This window comes from Chelonia mydas, chromosome 12 (assembly GCF_015237465.2).
Source record: "Chelonia mydas isolate rCheMyd1 chromosome 12, rCheMyd1.pri.v2, whole genome shotgun sequence".
In the NCBI taxonomy this organism is placed as follows: Eukaryota; Metazoa; Chordata; order Testudines; family Cheloniidae; genus Chelonia; species Chelonia mydas.
Genome location: NC_051252.2, coordinates 16588927 through 16611282, shown reverse-complemented (window position 1 = coordinate 16611282; position 22356 = coordinate 16588927). Strand labels below are relative to the sequence as shown.

General features: G+C 43.3%; 1 protein-coding gene across 2 annotated transcripts in view; it reads right to left on the bottom strand.

Moving 5' to 3' along the window:
• The window catches only part of LOC102929896 (plasmanylethanolamine desaturase), a 74268-nt gene extending 53174 nt beyond the window's left edge, over positions 1–21094 (bottom strand). The window contains exon 1 of one of the 2 annotated variants that reach the window (XM_043526349.1): positions 20854–21094. In XM_043526349.1, the coding sequence (XP_043382284.1) occupies positions 20854–21016 (163 nt within the window). In that variant the 5' untranslated portion in view covers positions 21017–21094. Of the gene's footprint in view, positions 1–20551; positions 20718–20853 lie in introns of those variants that run through there. The other variant, XM_043526348.1, reaches the window with a different exon arrangement.
• Positions 21095–22356: the final 1262 nt, after the last annotated feature.

The following is a 22356-nucleotide window of genomic DNA, read 5'->3' as shown; positions in this document are numbered from 1 at the left end:
GCCAGAGGGACCTGCTGGCTCTTAGGGTCTCTGCATGCTGCCAGCACCTGCAAGCCCCGCTCTGGGGCTCCGGCAGCTCCCATTGGCGCTTTTCCCAGCCAATGGGAGCCCCGGAGCTCACACTTGTGGCGGGCACAGCACATGGAGAGTGGAGACCCCACCCCTCACCGCTCTGACCCTAGGAGCCAGAGACCTCCAGCAGGGCTGGTGAGTGCGGCCAGGGAAGGGGGCAGGGTGTGGTGGAGTGAGTGTCTGGGAGGTGTGTGGGAGGTGCTGGGCTGTGAGGGTGTGGAGGGCGCTGGGCAGTGGGGGAGGTTTGTGTGTGTCAGGGCACTGGGCGTCTGTGTGGGGCATTGTTTAGTTGTGGTGGGGGGGCTGTGGGGAAAGCACTGGGAGGGAGGAGAAATCTGTGTGTATTGGGAAACTAGCGAGTGGGGGATTCTGTGTGGGGTGCTGGGCAGCTGGGGTGTGGCGGTGTGCACAGCCCTGTGCATTTCTGTCAAATATGCAGGGTTGTGGGGGGGCTCTGGACATAGTGGGTTCAGGGGGTGCAGGGCAGGGGAGCTGTGTGGCTCTCTTCTCCCCTCCCCCCTGCTCACCCAATGTGTCCTGAAATTTCACTCTTGCGATCTGGTCACCATATTTACGGGCGACTTTTGACATTGTTCGCCCGCTATCTATCAACACAGCCAGATTCTACTAGCCGGCAAGGGGGGGAAAGGGAAAGGAGGGCAATGAATCGTACCTCTCACCGCCAGCATTTTTAACATGGAAAGTTGATCACGTCGGGACGGTCGGGAGGGGGGGACCCACACATCTCCTTGTAGTCTGTTCATTTGGCTGTGTACAAACTCAAGTACGTGCGAATAAGTCAATATGCCTGGCCGTAGTTGCTAAGGAACTGCAAAGATTTCCCAGAAATGAACAAAGGTAAGTGTTGTTTTCATGACTGAAATCTTTCAAAGGCATTGGACTTCATACATTTACTCATGATGTTTTACCATTTTCCCACTTTTTTTTGCCACAGATACATGGATGTGATCGGAGCTATGCGCAAACTTCCGGTATCCTGATCTGAATGATCTCCCGTTTGCCCTTTTGTCGAGTCATGCTGTTAAGCGCATTGAAATAGTAGCCATATAATAAAAGTATTAATTTTAAATAAACCAATCTGGTAAAAAAATCAATCCCAAAATGTCACTGTCTAGAGGTCAAAAGCGTAAAAGAACAGCGACTTCATTTAAATCTGGATGGCTGGATGAGACTATAGAGACAGTTACACCAAAGTCACATAGTGTAATGCCTGTTAAACTTTGTGAAATATTCACGTATGATGAGGACAACGAAGTGGTTTGTGTATATTGTCGAGATGCCAGAGCTCTGGAAGAATTTTCAACAGGAAGAATGTGGAACGATGTATGGAAGTTGGATTTCTTAAAGTGTCATCTGTCAAATAAGTCTCATTTAGATGGTGTAACAAGACTTAGAAACAAAAACCCTTCCTTCCGGAGCGGATTGCTTAGCATGATTCTTGAAAGTCCAGCTGAAAAGCAGAGGCGGCAAATTCATCTTGAACGCAAGCACTCAAACCCAGAAGAAATCAAGGTACTTACTGACAATGTGTTGTTGGCTATTAAAATGAACAGCTAAATGCTTTCTGTTCAGGATATTAATGACCATATGGAAAAGTATGTGCGCACACCAGCGAGCTGGAGAAGTAAAAATTATGCTTTTGAATTTCTTGAAATTATCAACTGCATTGTCCAAAACAACCTCATGCATGAAATAGCATCAGCAATGTGTCATACTCTAGCTGTTGATGAAAGCATTGATATATCCACTAACAGATACTTGATACTCTACTTTAAATATAGATCCATAAATTCTGCAGACTATAAAACTTCGTTTGTTGGACTATTACGATTGCAAGAATGTGATGCTGTTTCAATAGTGTCTGCAATCAAAGACTTTTATAAAAAACACCAACTTGATCTAATGAAAATGGTAAGGTTCACATCTGACAGTGTCTCCGTGATGTTGGGCAAACTCAATGGCGCAGCGGCTCAGCTGAAACATGATATTCCACACTTAGTCCAGCAACATTGCATTGCACATCGGGAAGACTTGGGGAATTTCCGATGCATGGAAAGAGGTCAAGCTGATAAGAGACATCGAAACCTAATGAGAACTGTCTACGTGGTGTTCTGTCAGTCATCCAGGAGAAAATGCAAATTTCAGGAAATAGTGTATGCTTCTGAATGCGAGTCAGTGGCTTTCAGGCCACTCAATGAAGTGCACTGGTTATCTAGGCACTTTGCACTTTGAGCAATTATTCGCAACTATAATCCTCTTCTGGAATATTTTGAGCAAGACAAAGATACTGATCCAGTTTCTAAATACTGCCACAAAAGCTGAATACCATGGAATACCGAATAACATTAGACGTTTTGAATGATGTTTTGTCGAAGCTGGCTTCACTATCCACGCTGCTCCAGAAACGGGGCCTTACACCTCTTGAAGCATTTCACCTTGCCCAAGGTAAACTGTACAAGAGCAGAAGACAGTACCTTGGAGATTCAGTCTTATGGAGTGACAAATTTAAGGCTCTCTTAGATATGAGCTCTCAAGAAAATAATGAAACTGATACCATTTCCATAACAACTTTCATAAACATCTTGTGTGCACATTTGACAGATGGGTTTCCAGAGGATGAAGTCCAGGAGTGGTCCGCTTTTGATTGTGCAGCAATAGTTAAGTGTGATTTCAATTTTGGAATTCATCAGGTCAAATCCCTATGTTCAAAATACAAAGACTTTCTTGCTGAAGAGATTGTTATAGTCAGTCAGTACGACTTCAAGTTTGCAGTAGCCGAAAGAATCAAAAGCCAATTGGTTTTAAGTTTTCCGGATATGGTGACAGTTGCTCACCAGAACGAACAGTTTCAGGATCTTGCAAAGTTGATGGATATTGGAGGAACATTCCTAGCATCAAGTGCAGACTGTGAGCGTGGCTTTAGCTTAATGAACACTCTAAAAACCAAACTATGGAATCGTTTACAAGTAGATCATTTGGACATGCTGATGTGTATTAAGAGTTACCAGCTGGATGGAGGACTGATAGATCTGGACAGAGTTTATACTGAATGGGCAAATGAAAAAGATCGCAGGGAAAAACAGTAAGGTTAGTTTAGCAGTCTTTGACATTTTGACCAATAAGGAAATTAAAATGCATTTGTAATTACATATCTTATTCTTGGCTGATAATCATTTATTGATATTTTTTAAGAAAATTTTAAATTTAAAACACAAACTCTTGTTTCTCTTTTTTTACTTATGATGTCTCTATCTGAAAACCCATATAAATTGACACAAATTGAGAATTAAACTTTTAAAATGTATAAGCATTTTACTTGCTTGGGCGCATTTGCCTCATGGCGCACAAATTTGCACAGAAGAAATTTTTTGCGTACACGGCCTGTCAAAAATTAGAGGGAACATTGTGAGTAACCTTGTCTTCTTCTTCGAGTAGCATCCCTCTGGGTGCTTCTCCTCAGGTGATTTCCAAGTAGTATCCATGAAGTAGGGAGCTTTGGATCAGAGTCCAGTGCTGAAGCCAACTCTGCACTCCCAAGGACTGCATCCGACCTAGAAGAATGAGCCACTACATAATGCTTGGAAAAAAGTATGTATCGAAGTCCAAGTAGTAGCTTTCACATCTCAGCAATGATAATGTGTTTAAGTAATACCATAAAGGTAGACAGAGACCTCGTGGAATGGGCTAACACCCAAGGAGGAGGTTGTATATCGGCAGATGCATAAGAAGAAATCATACGCTCCAAAATCCACCTCAAGCGTCATTGGGAAGAGACCGTGGACCCTTTGGATGTAACAGAAAATGAGATGAACAGCCTGGGAGACCTTTTAAATGATTTGGTTCTGCCCAGACAGAAGAAAAATGCGCTCCTGACATCAAGAGCATGGAAGGCAGCATCCTCCCTAGTCTGATGTGGCTTCAGGAAAACAAAAATGGAGATGGATGACGTAGTTGATGTGAAACAATACCTTCGGGAAACTTGGGATGTGGACATAACTAAACATCGTCTTTGAAAAACATTGTTTAATGTTTTCTCTGAAATGCTTTCACCTGAAGAATAAATGTGCTTTCTTATAAAGGGCTGCCTGGCAACTTATAACTGGCAATTGGTTATGGTTGGCAATTATGCTGTTTGTAAGATTTCTGAAAGAAACCAAAGCACTGGCCCGTTTAGACAGTCTGGCTTGGTAGGAATAGCACAGTGTAAGCAGGGAACTATGCAGCCTGTCAGGAGGGAGAAAGATGTGGGTCTCCGCCCAAAAGAGGTGACAGCTAAGGATCCAGGAGCCTAGTGTGCGTGTCCTCAAGAGACCATGCAGGGGGAATACAGGTGCAGTTGCCCTCTACTGAGACAACCTCAACAAGCTGATTATCGGTCTCTTACTATGCCACGTAAAATTTCTGTAGATAGTCAAAGTGGGAGGATTTGCAGGAACTGTAACACTCAAGGAAGATCATTCATTTTTACCAAGTTGACTCAAGCAAACAAAGAAAAAGCATACCATTTGAGGGTCACAATGTAAGGTATATAAAAGGGGTTGTAGATTTAGTGTTATTAGTTTGGTTAAATTGGGTGAGATTTGTATCCCGAAGTGTCCAAATCCCTCAAAGGGTGGGAAGAGGATTACTGACATGAAAAATTAGAATATGCTGAATTAGTACCTAATGGTTTCACCTCAGCCTTGGTTAAATATACATGGACAGTTATAGTGACATAGGCCTTTAAGATACTGAATAGAGGGTGTACTTCCAGACATAAAGCAAGAGGTCACATCTGGAAAGGACAATTTATGTTCTTTATAGCGGCTTGGCATGGCCTGAGTCTCAAGATAATCTCTGATAGCTATTGCAATTGGTTCAGTGGAGACAGCAAAGGGAAGATGGTGGCGCTCTTTAAGAAGAAAGCTTCTGATGTTATGTGCCACTCAAATGAAGGAAAACTGTAGAACAGTTGGACAAAGGTTATAAACTGATGTCCAAAATTCAATTTCTCTACTACTACTGAATGATAGCCCCAAAGAACCCTGTTGAATGTCTTCTCTGCATCTAATGCTAGGAGGCAGCCACATTAATTCACGTGGTTAACTTGATCAATATGCTTAAATGCTTGTTAAACTGTTATGAATTGTGCCTGCTCATTGAATAAAGCCAGACTGGTCAGCACGAATGAGTAGTGGTAGGGCAAAATAAAGTTGGTTTGCTAAGACTTTCACCAGTATTTTATTCATCAAGATTAATTAATATATTAATCCTTGGAGCCCACTTATAGAACCTGCACAAAAAATGTGGCATTATGTTTAAAAGGGACGATGAAAGAGGAATCTTTGGTCCTCCTGCATCACACCCATCACCTGTCACTTTCACTCCTCTACAACATTCCACAAGACTAGAACATTTCCCTTAAAGCACCCCCAATATGAGAACAATAAAATTAGCTTGCAGGGACACAGTATAAGCACAACAAAGAATCTCAAATGGGCTGTGCAGATTTGTGCAAAACATCTTCTTTCCTTTGGGGCGTAGCCTCAACATTCACGTTTTTCCACTTTTTTCTTTCATCTAATACATGGATAGTTCTACTTTCTACACCCCTATTCTTGTTGCAGCCACCACTATTGCTCCCGCATCCTATTTCTGCTTCCCCCAACCATCTGACTAGTTTGCTGAACATGTCCCACGGTCTTCTTTGACAGCCAGTGACTTCCCTACCACTCTAGCACACTTACTTGAGTGTTGGAGGCAATACCTACCCTTCCATTGAGAGAATATGCCTGTCTTTTTTATTCAGATTTGCAACTAAGGATCCCTCTTGAACCTGCGGATGCTATTGGATGTACAGTGAGTGACTGTGGCCAAGTATGCTTTTTGAATCTGCAGTTGGCAAGGAGACCTATCCTTTCAGATATGAACCTAGTCATCAAAACTCATCTTTGTCACCTCCAAAACAAATCACCAAAATCCATTTTATATGGGGGTACACCTGGAAGCTTCCTGTAGCGCAGAATGCAGTTGCCAGCTTACTTTGAAGGTATTTGCACCCATGCTCCAGAAGATGCATTGGCTGCTGCTTTCTTTCCATGTGCAATTCAAACCACTACCTTTGATCTATAAAGCCGTTTTCATCTGGACTCTTAGTATCTGTAACACCCCCTCTTTCTGGGTGGTATCTCAACACTTGAGATCAGCTGCATAATTGTTCATCTGGGAGCTGTGGGCAAGTCATTCTCAGCAGAGGGCCCTTCACTCTGGAATTTGCTTCCTGGCTTAGTCTGCCGGAGCTTGAATCTATTGACCATCAGGACACATTAACAGTTTTTTCTTCAGAAGGATGATTGGGAATAAGAAGGCTTTAACATGATGGAGAATCTTAGTTGGGGCTGAAAGATTGTAATGTTGGTATGAATCTGATCACCGCACATGTTTTTAAAAGTTTGAAAAGTGCCTAGGAAGTTAGAGATAGTTGTAGTGTATAAACCAAAAGAATTAATAAATAATGATCACCACCCAACCACTTCTGCTTTAATCACCACCAGAGCAGCAGCTGTTTGAGCAGAGGCCAAATACAGCAAGTTTCCAATTGGCTAAGCCTCATCATTTAAAGGTGGGACCTCAATCATGTGAAATCTAACACAGGTTACCATCAGAGAGTTTAACACTGCAGTCCATTATATTAAAAATACATAGCTTTTCAGCAGAAGGAAGGAGCCTGTCACAAAAACTGCACGTAAAGGGGGAAGCCCCTCTATTGTTCATCGAATTGAAAGAAAATTCAAATCAATACTTCTGTATTTCTCCAGCCACTCACCCATCAGTGAATCTCAAGGCCTTTTGCAAATGTTTATTAATTAAACCTCACAATGCCCCTGTAATGGTAGGTAAGGCACCAGATACAGGAATCATTTACTTCATCCACAACTGAATTTCAGCCATCCCTAGGGTGGAATACAGCAGCTGTTTAATGACACACACAGCAGTACTACACAACTCTTTAGGGCAGAAAGTGAACAATACCCACCATATCCAATCAGAACTTTACTGGGGATTCAAATAGATGGCATGTAATTATCCAAGCTGTAATTTGGCCAGGACCCATACTCCTCCAAGAAGTCCCACAGGATCTTTTAATGATCGGGCAATCTCTTTTGTGTCCCATCCAAAAGAGGACACTTCCAGAAGCACAGAGAAAAGCAACATCGGCAGAATCACCAACACCTTCCCAGAGCACCTGTTTCTTAGAGGTCTCCCCTGCAACTACTGACCTGATCTATGAGATCTGGTATAGCAAAAATGGCAAAAGTTATGCTAGAATGTATTTCCTAAAGAATAGCTAGGAAGCTAATCTCCATTTGTTCCTGAGAAAGAACACTTTTAATTTTTAAAAGTTTGCATTTATAAAGTTGTATGCTTTAATTTCAGACACCTGTTCTCTGCCAGTTTCACACAGGCCCAAGCCTTGAGATGTTGTGAATGGAAAAAAGAAACTTTTAATAAAATTTCTCCATGCTAATTAGCAGGAAATGGAATAATATGATGCAAGGAAGAGACTACATTGAAGCAGGTAAAGCTTTAAATTAAGAAAAAGAAAAAAAAAACCAACACATGGACCTAAAAAGTGGGGAGAAGAAAGCTAATCTTAGGAAAAAAAGAAAAAAAATCTAACACATTTTAGAAACCTAAAACCATAAAACAATCATATAAGAGAAAATTGAAAGTATGAATAAAAAAATTGCAATATAAAAGCTTAGGCAAAGATGATAAAAGATGGTAAAAGATCAAAAACTAAAGTCATATCTCAAACAAAGACACTAAAGATAAAGAAAAGAGAGTTTGTATAAGAGCTAGTAAGTGTTCTTCAAAAGAATTGTATTTTAACTTTAAGGAAGATTTTGCCTTCTTAGAAGAGAGCCTTTTATGTGATGCTCCATTACTAAGGGTCATCAAGAGAATTACAGTAAAAACCTAATCTTTCCATTACATGAAAAATCAATCTAGCATATTTATTCTAAAAAACTATTAAAAGAGACACAATCACATAGTTAGGTTCTAACATTTGGGTTTTGTATATGAAAAAAATAAACAAAACACATAAACACCAGAAACCACAAGATAAAAACTACTTTTTTTGCTTTAAATTTAAATATGTCCCTGCCATGTTTGCGGCCCAAACACTGTATCAGAGAACTGAGTATTTCCTTGTCCTGGAAGAATGAATTGAAAAAAAAAAACAACAGAAGTCGTAAAGTGGTGAAACATAAATTAGAAATTAGTCTTAGAGGTCCAGATCCCAGGCTCTGGCCAAGGCGCAGACACTAAAACTCAGGAGAGAATTGTGCAGACGACCGTGTGCCAGCATAAGATAGAAAAGCCTGAAGACTACTCTAATTTGCACCACTGCCAATTGCTCCAAGGGGCCAACAGAGCAGCTAAGGAACAGCAAAGCACAGGGAAGTGCCAGACAGAAACCCTTGCACCAGCCACGCCTCCTACAGTGTCTGCAGGTGAGGGATAGCGTAAGGGCTGCTATATATCTATCTATACAGACAAGCACACTCAAATTTAAAACATGAGATTCAATACACACATATTGTACCCCTAGGCATCTGTGATAATGTGGGCATGCATCCCCAGGGGAGGCCATATGCCGTTCTCATGGCTGCCCTTCACACTGGTTCTGCATTTTTCACAGGAGCCCAACCAACAAAAGCTGCATGGAGAATATACTGACTCAGCAGCATTCAGCCAACCTGGCCATATCACCTTCTGAACTGTGCCATTTGCCTCCCTGACTCCTTCTGTACCACCAGAGTGGGCTTGCTACTGGTGGGCACCCCTGCAGGCAGTTTTTTGCTAGCAGAAGTCGGTGGAAAACACTCATGAATGCGTCCCAGGATTGTAACCCTCCAATACCTCTTTAGCAATCTGTGTACTTGTGCAGTCCCTGTACATGAGATCCTCCCAAGCACATTAAAACCCCTATTTTATGAACTAATTGGAGACTAAGTTCATAAAATTCAATATCTCAAAGTTACGGTAGGTACGGTGCACACCTGGCAGTCTGGTGCACTACTTTGCTTTCTTTTTGTCCTTCAAACCATGTACTGGATGCTCCCCTGCTGCAGACCTCCTAGGTCTCTCCAAGAAATATTTATAAATCTATTTTATGGGTCAGAGATAAGACTATTGGAATGCGTAAATCTTACTGCTGGTAAGCAAATGTATGAGCTGCGAAGTATTACAATATGCTTTGTAAATGACCTTAACGCATCATTTTGATACTTTAACGTTTAGGTTTGTTTGAATTGTTTTTGCATAAAGGCTTAAAGTACTTACTGAAGCAACTGTAACTTTAAATGAAAGTATTTTATTTGAGAATATGATAGCTGTGCATTACACACACACACACACACCCCTGAAAGATGATACATTTAAAAAAAAAGAAACCACCACAAGTAATAGAACTCTCGGAATTAAAAAGTTTAAGCATTTCTCTCAAGCAGAAGGACACATCTGGCTAGTGATTGTGGATGCGATTGCACAAAAATCAGTATTATGGAAAGAGGGTGGTGGGGAAGCTAATAATTGGACCCTACTGATTCAATGTATAAGCTTTCCAACCTTAAGCAAGAACTCTATGGGAGACACCCACCACAGAGCCAGATCTGTGGACTTCTGTACCACAAAAGTCTGTGGTTCTTTTCTGTTGAACAGAGCCCAGTGAGATTAAGATAAAATGCTTCCTCTCTACATGGCTCTTTTAACAAATCAAGGATTTTGCATGTGACAATGGACTGTGTTAAAGCATTTATTTTCCCCTTTTTATTACATCTTTCAGTAAATTAGGATTTTAATATTGCCAAAAAAATTGCAGAAATATCCCCTTTATGTGAGAATAAGTATACTGAAAGAGACAACAACTTCTTAAAAATCCATACATAATAAGGAATAAGGGAACAGGCTATTCAGCTATTCATTTAAGACGCTCTCCCCTTCACAAAATAATGCTAACAGTATTATTTTATTCCCAGACTCCCAACAATGCCTAACCCTCCTCTTCATTTCAGGGTTCCCCACAATGAATGTAGCAAGCAGGATAATACAGAGTTCCCTACAGAGGTCCACTACTTAGCAGGGAAGGAAAGCTATTAGTGGGTAACATCATGAAGGCTGAAGTGTTTAATGCCTGTTTTGCTTCAGTCTTCACTAAAAGGGTTAAATTGTGACCAGCTGCTTAACACAGTATTAGCTACAAGGGTGAAGGAACCCAAACCCAAAACAGGAAAAGAACAGGTTAAAGAATATTTAGATAAGTTAGATATATTCAAGTCAGCAGGGCCTGATAAAATTCATCCTAGAGTACTTAAGGAACAAGCTGAAGCAATCTTAGAACCATCAGCAATTATGTTTCATAATCCATGCAGGATGGGTGAGGTCCAAGAAAACTGGAGAAGGGAAAACATAGCACCTATCTTTAAAAAGAGGAATAAAGAAGTCCCAGGGAATTATAGACAAGTCAGCTGAACTTCGATGACTTGGATAATGAATTGGCGTGAATGCTTATAAAATCTGTGGATGACCTCAAGCTGGGAGGGGTTGCAATCACTTTGGATGACAGGATTAGAATTCCAAGTGTCCTTGACTAATTGGAGAATTGGTCTGAAATCAACAAGAGCAAAACACTTCAGTAAGGAAGGAAAAAAATCAAATGCACAACTACAAAATGGGGAATAACTGGATAGCCAACTGAACTGCTGAAAAGGCTTTCAGAGTTATAGTGTTTAATCCCACAAATTAAATGTGAGCCAACAACATGAAGTTGCGAAAAAGGCAAGCATCATTCAGGTTATATTAACAGGAGTGTCCTATGCACAACATGGGAGGTGAGGCCTCAGCTGGAGTACTGCACCCAGTTTTGTGCGCCACACTTTAGGAAAGATGTGGATAAAATGGAGAAAGTCCACAGAAGAGCAATAAAATATTTTTTTTTAGAAGATGTGATAGATGAGGAAAGGATAAAAATGGGCATGGATAATCCTGAAAAAGGAAAACGGAAGGGCAACCTGACAACAGTCTTCAAATATGTTAAGAGCTTTTTTAAAGAAGAGGGTAAGCAATTGTTCTCCATGTCCACTGAAGGTAGAACAAAAAGTAATTGGTGTAATCTATAGCAAGGGAGATTTTAGGTTAGAGATTAGAAAAAGTTTTCTAACTATAAGGATAGTTATGCACTGGCTTCCAAGGGAGATTGTGGAACCCCCATTTTTGGAAGTGTTTAAGACATGTTGGACAAACACCTTTCAGGGAAGGTCTAGGTGTATTTAGTCCTGCCTCAGTGCAGGTGGATGCACTAGCTGACCTCTTGAGATCCTTTCCAGCCCTACATTTCTATTTCAAAGGAAAACTGCGAAGTGTTTTTTTTTTCTTATACAGTGTCTGTACAATCACAAAGCAGAGGCAGCTCAATGCATACTCACCCCTCCTTCCATTCTCCCAAGCAATGACATATACTGACATAACTCATGCATCCTTGCAGCCATTATCAAAGACATTAGCCCAATTGGTGGGATTCATAGAAGTTTTAAACCTTGCCCTTTGCGGTGGGAAACCACCTCTCCTGTCATCTGTGGGGACGGCACCACCTAAACAGAGTCTGACCACTATATCTACAACTCAAGATCGCAAGGTTAGGGAGTTCTGGTTTAATTTAACCAACAGAACAGGAGCAGTGCTACTAGAAACAGTGAGGACTTGACTCCAGGAGATAAGATCACCTTTTAACCACACTAGCTTGATGGGGACAGGACAATGCACAGTATCTGGATACTATAGTGAGGGGCAGAAATGTAACACACTAACACAGTGTATGATAAATATTCTGATTGGCTCCTGGAAAGAAATGGGGACAAATGGCCCTATAAAAGCTGTTCTATATCACTTGATAGAGGGTACGAAACAGAACAGCTGTGAAGCACTGAGGAAAGTGTTACAGCTGACTCTTAATCCATTTAGGGTATATATATTTATTGGGTTATTAGAAGCAGGAAAGAGGAAAGCATGACAGAACAAGGGTTATTGTGCCAGTTAAAAACTACACCATTTTACACTTTAAAATGGCTTTCTCCTTTAACAATAGCTTCGCAATAACAACCCAAAGAACAGTTGCAGCTCATAACATCTACAGGAAGTTGGAACTGCAACATGCAGTCAGGTAGTAATTGCAGGGCTTACACAGAGTTACAAAGATGGCTTGGTTAGAGCAGTTTGTCTGCAGCCTTGTCATGTGACTGCAGAGGGGGTGGTGACAGTGTCACAAAAGAACTATAAATTAAGCCTTAAAAATTCTATTATCCCATTTTACAGATGGAAAAGAGAAGTTATTTGGCACATAAGAGTTATTTTCCTGAAGTGACACAGACAGCCTGTAGCACAGTGGGCAACAAAACATACACCTCCAGAATCCCTATGTCCTAGTTTAACTACAGTACCATGTTACAAAGATCATGATATAATATGTCAAAAGCATTATTTCACAATTACTCAAATTTTACAATCCAAGGGCATTATTTTGCACAGACACTCGAAACTACAGTTTCTATTTGTTGCACTGTACTTTTAGTCAATAAAAGTATTATATATATACACATGTATAATTTGTAAAGCATTCACAAAAACAGCATGAGTGTGCTGTATTGATTCCTTTGCTTGTCTCTTATCATGAACAATAGTCTATTGGCCAATCTCACTATCTAAAAATTGTCATCACTGTGGTATCTGAGTGCTCTATTGTCCAGCTTTCTAGCAATGGCAGAGAATAACAACAAGTTGCATAGTGCTGTTTACTCAGAAAAACAAAAGATGCAAAACATTAACTCAATTGTTATTTTAACAAAAACAACATTCCTGCTTTTATGTCAAATGGTCAACACCTACCAATGTGGATACATCTTACATGCATTACATGGTCTATTGCTGGTGACATTAAGTATTCCTCTCAACCATTTCACAGCTGGAACTATGTTCTGGAGTTGTTCTTTCATTAAATTTCCCATGAAAAAGTGTTTTAAAGTAAGGGGGAGGGAGGAGTTTACAAAACTAAGAAGTTAGTAGAATCCATTGGTCTCTTGGGTTCCATATATCTAGTATACTAAAATCAAATTCAGGCACTGCGATAATAATACAACCTATATGGTCAGCTCTCATGGGGATGAAAATAATAGAATTACCTAGAATAGCCAGACATTATGTACCAACAGTCTTTGGGAGGGGTTTACAATGAACAGTGTGCGTGTGTGGAGGGGTATCACATAGATAGTACTAAAGCGTGATGAGCTAGTTTTGCTAAGAGATGTCAGTGCTCCAGTTTGAGAGAATTGTGTCATGTGGGAAAAATCTCCCAGGAAACCTGGCCTTAGGAAAGAGACTGTCACTAGGTTAAGTTTGTTAAAACTATGCAACTGGAAGCTCAAGACAATACAGAACATGCTGTCAGCATAAACTCTTAGTGAAGCATACTTGGACGTACCACATTAAAAGCTCAGGATCCTAAAGTTACATGGTAGTAACCCTCAGTTAATTTCAGCATGCTGAAAGCACAAATTGTAAAAGCAAATTGACATGGGACCTTGCCATTCCTCGGTAGTTTCAGAAATACCCCTGTAACTGGTGGGAAGTCACACAAATGAGATGGATTGAAGGTTGTTAAGAAAGACTACAGGAAGTAAAAAAAGAAAGCAAACACATAAAAACCCCACCAGTTCACTTTAGTTGTTAGAGGACATTTTTAAAAGTCTTCGGAAAAAAATTAGAAAAGCTGTGGAAAATGTTTTAAAAAAAAAGCGGCTTGACGGAATCAGTAGGGGATGCTCTGAAACTAATGAGAAAATGCAGGCAAGCAAGAGAGGTAGATCAGGTCAGAAATGCCAGATACGATGGAAGAACTGTATGATGTGACAGTGGAGGCCCTGGAGACAACAGACAAAGACAGAAAAGCAGAGAAAGAAACAGTGCTCAAGGGATGGTACCGAGAGAGAAAGAAGCAGGTTTTCTAGCAGAGAGGTAAAAAAAACTTGAGAACCCACAGAAAGCCAATATATAAGAACCAAAACTGTTTGCCAATCCTATTTATTCTGAATTAATCATGCAGAGTGACAGAGCTCGAACTCGGGTGGGGGGGGGGAATACTGAAGATAAGAATAGTAGAGACAGTACATTGGTAGGTTGCTTAAGTTTTTGAAAGAGTGATTGCATAAGCCGTTTTAAAGAAAGGTGGCCACCATATGCAGCAGAGATCTTCTGAAGGATGAAAGAGAGAGAGAGCGAAGCTGCAGATCATGCTGATGCCAAACAGACAATGAACATGGAGAGAGCTGCAGCTTCCAAAAAGCTACAGAAAGCACTAAATCCAAAAGAGGGGGTGGGATAAGAAAGGCCACCCAAGAACATGTGGAATCAAAGTGGAGGTACTAAAAGGACAGCAGATTAGAAGAAGAGGCACAGCAGACCAGTGGTCAGAAGCAGAGAAATCTCATTTTATAATCTGTGCAGCGTGAAGGGCAAAAAAAAAAAAAAGTAACACAGAGCTGGAAGAAAGCAGTTGTTATACCATACAACAAGGAAATCATAAAGAATAGTTAAGAATGTCCATGAAACAGACCTGCCAAGGGTTCCAAGGAAAATGTAAAACAGGGTACAGGGTCACCTGAAATAAGTAAGAAACTGAATAAAGTTAGCACCAGGAAAGGCAAAAGTAGTACTTAGTTAAATTTCCACCTACAACAAATAACAGAGAAGTACCAGAAATTTGGATCTGACCTGTAGGCGTGTTTTCTGGACTTTAAACATTCATGGATTTTCTTTGGTGAGAGGAAGCTATTGGAGTTAAATGGTGTGCCAAGGAAGATCACACAGTTACTCACACAGTTAAACAAGGGCACTAAAGCCTATGTTAGGGTTACAGGATAGAAAGTGCTGAATCTCTCTTACTTACTCTTTTCAACATTAATGAATCACGTACTGAGGTCAATGGGAAACACAGAATAAAGTTGGAAGGAGCATCTGTTAGTTGATCTTGATTAGGAAGATTATGATACTGTACCTCGTTAGGAGAGAGGTTAATTGAGAGAAGAACTAAAGCAAGGAAAGAATATACTAATTCCCTTAAAGAAAAAATTAACGCTTGTGGGAAAGCAGGCTGAGATGCGAGTAGCTCTCTCTTTTAGACCAGAAGGAACTAGAGAAAGTAAGTTATTGGATTCATTTTAAAAACATGTGCCAAGGACAGGACCTAAGTGAGAAGGAAGTAAAGTAAACATTTCTTTTGTGAAGCATGTTAAATGGGTTTTAATCCATTCTCTTATACTTTCAAACATTTGAGGCAGGGAGAGGACTGGGTAGGATTGTTTTTGTTGTGAAGTGCTGTGAGTTGAGCATGAGTAGCATCATATCTGGATTTTAGGACTATCACTGTAAGGAGGCAAAAAGCTAAATCCACATGAGAGGCAGAAGAAAGTAATCCAGTAGGTGTTTATTGGTTTGCTGTTGAACAGCAAGTGACAAGTGACCTCCTGAGGTCCCTTCCAACTCTGATATTCTATGATTCTAAGAGAGTTTGAGCAATTAATGCCAACAGGTACTTTTAACAGAACTCAGTCCACCCAGTACCAAGGTCCAGAGAATCTGTAACCTTTGCTGTCACACTGAATATCACTTACCACCCATAGTTAATGGAAGTATTTTTGTACAGGAGAATTACTCAGTGTGAGCATGTGTCAGAGAATCAGGCCCTCACTGAAGATGTGGTGATATTTAAGCTACAATAGTGAAGAATTTGCAGTGAAGATTCAGAGGTAAATACCCGGATCAGATTGAAAGAGTTACTTCCACGAGGTACACAAAAACACATGCATGAGGAAATCAGGACAAGGTGCTGGTGATAGAAATATCTCTGTGCTGTTTCTGACTGACTGACTGAAACAGATATGCATAAAACTGTCACAGGGAGTAGCCAGACAGGATTTCCTTTGTATGAAGTTTTTTTTTTTTTTAAAAATACGCAAGTTTTTCTGCATTGATTGAGTCATTGTGTAATGTGTATGTTATCATTTCTGAGCAACATCCAACCAGCGTCAAAATACCAGTAGATCATTTATTGAAATTATTTACTGCTTAAGGATCATCACTTTTCCTGATGTGATGCAACAAAGCTTATTTTAAGCCAGCTGTGCAGCAGTTTTTAATAGATGGAAAGAGACTGAAAGGTAACTTTGATGTGTAGGCTCTAGACACTCATTTGATAATTATACTGACAGTGCTTTGTAAAGTGCTTTCAAATCTACTGATGAAGGTGAGATATTGTTATAACCATTTGTGTCTGCACATGGAGGAAGGTGTGAGGGTGGAGGAGCCAGCTCCACTTCCTTTGTCACACTGATACCAGCAGAAACTTCTCCAGCATGAGGGGAATTCTCTGCCTGATGGCTATGACCAGAATCCTTCCACTTGGTGCCACCTGAGCAGTGCAAAGTAAACGTAGTGGACCGGAAATTCCAAATCAAAGATCAAAGCTTTGGTATATTGGTTCTGAACATAATTGTTTGAATGAGTATCTTCTTATACATAACAGCAATAATATGCATGCTGAAAATGAATCCAGGTCAGTCCTTGGGGTCCACAAAGCTTGCAACTCAGGCTCCCGTGGATTGAGAGAGAGAGCGTGTGTGTCTGTGTGCATGCAGAACATGACCTTGATTCCACAAACAGGTGCACTTGCACTGGCCCTTTCACATATATTGAGTCCCACTGGCTTCAGCAGAACTTAGCATAGGTGTAAAGATCTGTACCACTTATCCATTTACAGACTGGGAGCCTGCATTAGTAAACTGGGTCCTAGCTCCGTGGAGTGCCGCACCTTTTCTTTGAGACCTGCAATTGAAACAAATTCCAGAACTGTGACACCCCATCCCCCCGATCCAAACTGCATTTTTCCAAGGAGGAGGAGGAGTACCATTTCCAGATTATGAACGTAACAGTGGTATTAAACAAAAATACAAGTTACACCAAAAACTTCAATATTCGAAGAGAGACTTCACAAAATAGCATTTTTACCTTATATTTATTTAGCTGCACATGCTCCTATTCTGGACATACATTCAACACAGATTTTTAGCTGCAGAAAGAACTTTTCACCATTTCTTGATTGTTAGGGCTCACTTTTTATGTTTTAGTTACAAACATGTTGAAATTACAATTGTATTATTTTAAACTGTATACACAAATTAGTTGCCACTCTGAAGCCTAAAAATGTCACTGTTCAAGGCTAATTAAGAATGATTTTACTAGTATATAATTACATCTAAAGAATTTTTTAGGAAAACGGGCATAGATATAGTTGTGCTATTCACATTAACATTAATGGAAGTCATGCGGCTCAATCTGTGACACACTGTGCCAAAAATACCCCGTAATGTCCATCCACAAACATGACCTTTTCATTGTAAAATACAAGGTTTCAAAACCAGTTGAAAAATTAACCCTTCAGACCCCATCTCCATTAAAATTACAAACATCTTAGCAATTTGCTTTTCATGAAATAAACATATGGGTACTCCACCAGATGGGACCTCTTTTTAATGAGTAACATACACAAACCTCTTCAGAGGTTGGCAACAATGTCAAATTCAAGGCTTTTGCTTTCTCCATATTACTGAAAGTGTCATCATTGTCTCCAGTGACCAATTCCTAGACAAATCCAAAGGTCTCTTCACTCTATTCGTTCTCCTTGACCTCTTACCTACCTTAACATCACGGATTGCCCTCTTTACAAAGACACTCCCCCCTCCTTGGGCTTCCAGCACAGTGTGCTATCATTCTACTTTGGGACTACTCTTTCCGCATCTCCTCTAGCTAGGTCTCATCTTCCCATCTCCCCATATCTGTAGGTAGCCCACAGGGTTCTCACGTCGGTCTCCTCTTTCAAATGCTAATTACTGAGGTGACATATCCACAGTTAAAACACAGATACAATACTTGTGCCACCAAATCCCAACTCCACCTCTCCCCATCTGTCACCAGTGACATCTTTCTGGATGTCCCGCCATTATCTTAACTCACTATGACAAAAGCCAAATTTCTTAGCTTCCATCCAAAACCCTCTTCCTTATTGCACTACTTACTTTATCACTGTTATTAAAACCACAACTCTCCCTGCCATACAAGCTTGCAATCTTAATGTTCTGTTCTTCTCCCTGCTGTCTTTCAGCCCATTTCCAGAATCATGCTCTTGCCAAGTCCTGTCACTTCTTCCACTATATTTAAATATCTGACCCTTCCTCTCTGTACATTTTATGACAAACCCAGTCCACATTATGATCATCTCTTACCTCATGATCTGCAACTGCCTTCTGTCCTCCTACTTCACTAGTCTATCCAAAACACTGCAAGCTAAAACACCATCTGCCATTCCAACCACTTTGTCCCTGCTCTCAACTAACTTCGCTGGGCCTTCCACCTTTCAATCAAACATATGCTCTTTATTCTCAAATCCCAAGTCCTGCTCTAGCTCTGCTTGAGCCTACTTCTCAGCACTCATTTCCACCTCCACCCCAGACAGAAGCCGGAATACCAATCAATCCTCTCTCTCTAATGTTCCCTTTGTCTCTTCCACTTGACCTTTCTATTATCATGCTGTCCCCTCCACTTTGAGCAGCTTCCCTCTTCCCCGAAGCAAGCACCCTCACTCTTCCTCAAATTCCTTCTCAGTGCTTACTTCTTTCACTTATACTTCAAAGGCTGCTCTCTTCTCCAAAGCCCTCAGTTCCTGATCCTCTGTCATTTGTGTGGTATCTGCCTAAATTAGATTAGGAGCTCTTCAGTGAAAGAGCCTAATCTTCCGATGCAACTGTAAAGTGGTATATACAACTAATGCACCATATAAACAACAGTAACTTTTCTACATCTTCAACATATTTGGGACTGTCTGGAAAAAAAAAAACACCCAAAAATACTGGCCACATAAAACTTGAGCAGGTGTAACACTTAACTTGAAAACAATTTATGAAGAGTTTATTAAATACTGATCTGTTAGAACAAACAGTGATTTGCTAGTAGAGTCCTCCTGAGGCCAAAGGGGGGGGGGGGGGGAGGCTGTGTCAAGCTCTTTGTTTGATCAAGGCCAGGGTACACCACCACATCAATAGGCTTCACCCATGACTCCGGGAGCGGACCGGATTGAGACCACAGTTCAAGCTCCATTCAACCCCATTCTCTGTCAAGACTGCTGACAAGGAGACCAATTAGTGCTACGTTTGTCATGTGGACTCTCATTCAAATAGATTGAGATCACTAACTCATTTCACGTAGGCCACCGAACAACCTGAAGATGGTAGCCACCTCCAGTCACAACCAACTTGTCTCACATTGAAGGTGGCAAAAAGTGGGTCTGGTGACTTTTGGTAAGAAAAAGGAAATGTTAGACAAAACGCCATTTGAAGAGTGTCTACTACACGTATGCAATATCAAGCTACCATTCAGCCCCGCTGATCTGAATGAACATTCTATAGAAGACACAATGTTAGCAACACTAACATTCCTAGAACCAAAGTAAATGCGCCAGTGCTAGACCAAGAATGGAAAAAAAATGCCTAAAATTTTCAGTGTAGATGCAGTCAAGTGGTTAGCACACTAACATCACTCCACTGCCCGTCTAGTCAAAATTTTCAAGAGTGATTAGTGATATTGGGTGCCCAACCTGAGATGCCTTAAATGAGTGTGATCATCAGATAGTAGGAGCTCAGTCCCCTTCAGACAATCAGTTTGGGCACCCAAAATCACTGGTTACTTTTGAAAAACATAGTCTGTGGCTAGACGCTAAAGGTTACTATCACAGAAAGAGATTACAGGGTGAAAAATATGTAAAATCTATTTTCCAAGAGAGTTTACTTTGTGCATTTGACATCACTTCTATGCAGCTAGTCAGTTTCCTCTCTAGTTGCCTGGCCCTGTCAGACAGCACAGAAAAATGTTTTAAAAGATTAGAAAACATGATTGTAAAACCACAAAAGTTAATGGGGGGCTCAGAGGTGGCTATAATACCCCAAACTACTTTTGACTCTTTATTTTTAATTAGATTTGGAATCCCTCTATCCCGGGCCTGGACATCCATCTCTAATGCGGTATTTAAAATCTTCACCTTAACATTGTCACTTCTTCATATGTTGTTCTATTACACTTTTACAGAGGACATGCAGCAATGCTGCCCTGTCCATCTAGCTGTTATCTTGAGTGTTTCACTCCCTCCATTGAACTAAAAAAGCAGCCATAGTCACCCAAATGGGCTTGGACGGAAAACCAGGATATTAGATTATGAAGCTAAAAGGTGCCAGGGCGAAGAAGAGCCCCAGTTTGGGCTGAGGGAATGGTTAGATCAGTGCAATCTATATTGAACACCGCGAGAAGTACGCAGCACCTGGGGCTTTGGAGCCAGGGGATAAGGCCCCTCCACTTTCCGCAGCTGTGGAAATCAGTGCGATGGGCGCGAGGTCCGGGACCGCCATATGCGCCCTCCCTTCACGCCCCGTATCTGCGGGGCTCTGGGCCACTTTGCACCGCGCTCGCCTACGAACTGCATGAAGCAGCAGCAGCAGCAGCAGCGGGGTGGGGGGGAGGCCGAGGAGGATTAAAGCGCCTCGGCAAGCCGGGACAGGATGGCATTAGCCCCTCCCCCCGCGCGAGGTCCCTGCGGGCGGGCCGGGGGCGCGCGCGGCTTACCGGGCGAGTAGAGCCGGGCCAGCTGGCGGGCCCCGGCGCGCTGCGGGCCCCAGCCGGGCACGGTGCGGCTGCGGGCCGCCGCCCGGTGCTGGTTGCCGTTGGGGTCCTCCTCGGCCATGGAGCGGTGCTCGATCTCCAGCTCGCTCAGCCGAGCCGCCGCCATGCTCCCTGCTCCGCCGGAGAGCTGGGCTCCGGGCAGGCGGCGGCGGCGCCGCGGAGCAAAGCGAGAGGCGAGCGCACCTGAGAAGGCGGCAGCCCGGGCGGGGAGCGCCCAGCCCGGCGCAGGGGGTGCCGCCCTCCCCGCAGCGGCCACGCGCCCACACCGGGCGAGGGGCGTCAGCCCGGGGGAGATTCCCGCAGCTCCCCCGGGGTCCGGCCCCGCACACAGGGGAGCCCCGCCGGCTGCACGCGGCGCCAGCCCTGGGCGAACTCGCTGCAGCGCCCGCTCCATGAGCAGCGCCCGCTCCGTGTCCCCCGCCCGGGGCGGCGGCGGCAGCTCCCTCCCCTGGGGGTTGGGGGGGGGCGAGCCCGAGGGGAGCATCGCGGGAGCCCCCACTGAACCAGTAGGCCAGGTCCCCCCGGGGCTCCGGCGGAGACTCCGGGGGAGCTGCAGCTGGGCACGCGGGCAGGAGACGCGGGGCAGTGGCTGCTCCCGCTCCAGGGCGTCTCCACCCCGGCCCGCGCCCTTTCGGCTCCCGCCGGGAGGGAGCGGCTGCTGCGGGGGCCTTCAAAGCACGCGTCGCCCCCCTCCGGCTCCCCCGGGCTTACAGCTGCCTGGGGAGGAGACCGGCGCCCACGGCTACCGGGCGGCTGCGGTGTCCCCCTTCCCTAGTTGGGGATGGTCCCCCGCCCGCCCCTCACCTGCAGTCCGGCTGGTGGCCCCGGCGTGCCCCCGCTGGCGGAGCCGCCCGCCGACACCGGCTGCGCCCCTTCCCGGCCGAGCCGGGCCGAGCCGTCCTCCCGCTGCTGAGAGCCCGGCCGCCGCTTGGGACGCGGCGGGGCTGCCCCTCCCCTGGTCCCGCGGCTCGCCCGCCCCTCCCCTGGTCCCGCGGCTCGCCCCACGCCTCCCTGACCAGCTGGCTGCTGCTGCTCCCCTGAGCCTGCCGGCCCCGGGCCCGGTTACCCGAACCGCCCCGCGCTGCCGGGGTAACAACCCGAGTCTCCGCGTGCCCAATCCCGCCTGGCTCAGGACTGGAGCGCAGGGTAGGGTTAGGAAACGCTCTGACTAGAGCTCCCGCGCTGCTGTGTGGGGACCAGGTTGTGGGCAATGGCCTGGCTAGGGGAGGAGATGAGATAGTAGAGGGGGGCCTGCAGGGACCCCTGTATTTGGGTTACCCTGTATTTGGGTTACCCAGCATGGTCCAGTGTAAGATTCTTGGGACCATATTCTGTGTAGCTCTGTCACCCCCCGTGTTTGCAGCAGGCCTTTGAAATATGGCAGTGGCATGGCCTGGGGGTTGCGGGGGGAGTACCTTTTGTTGATCACCTGTACATCTGTTCAGA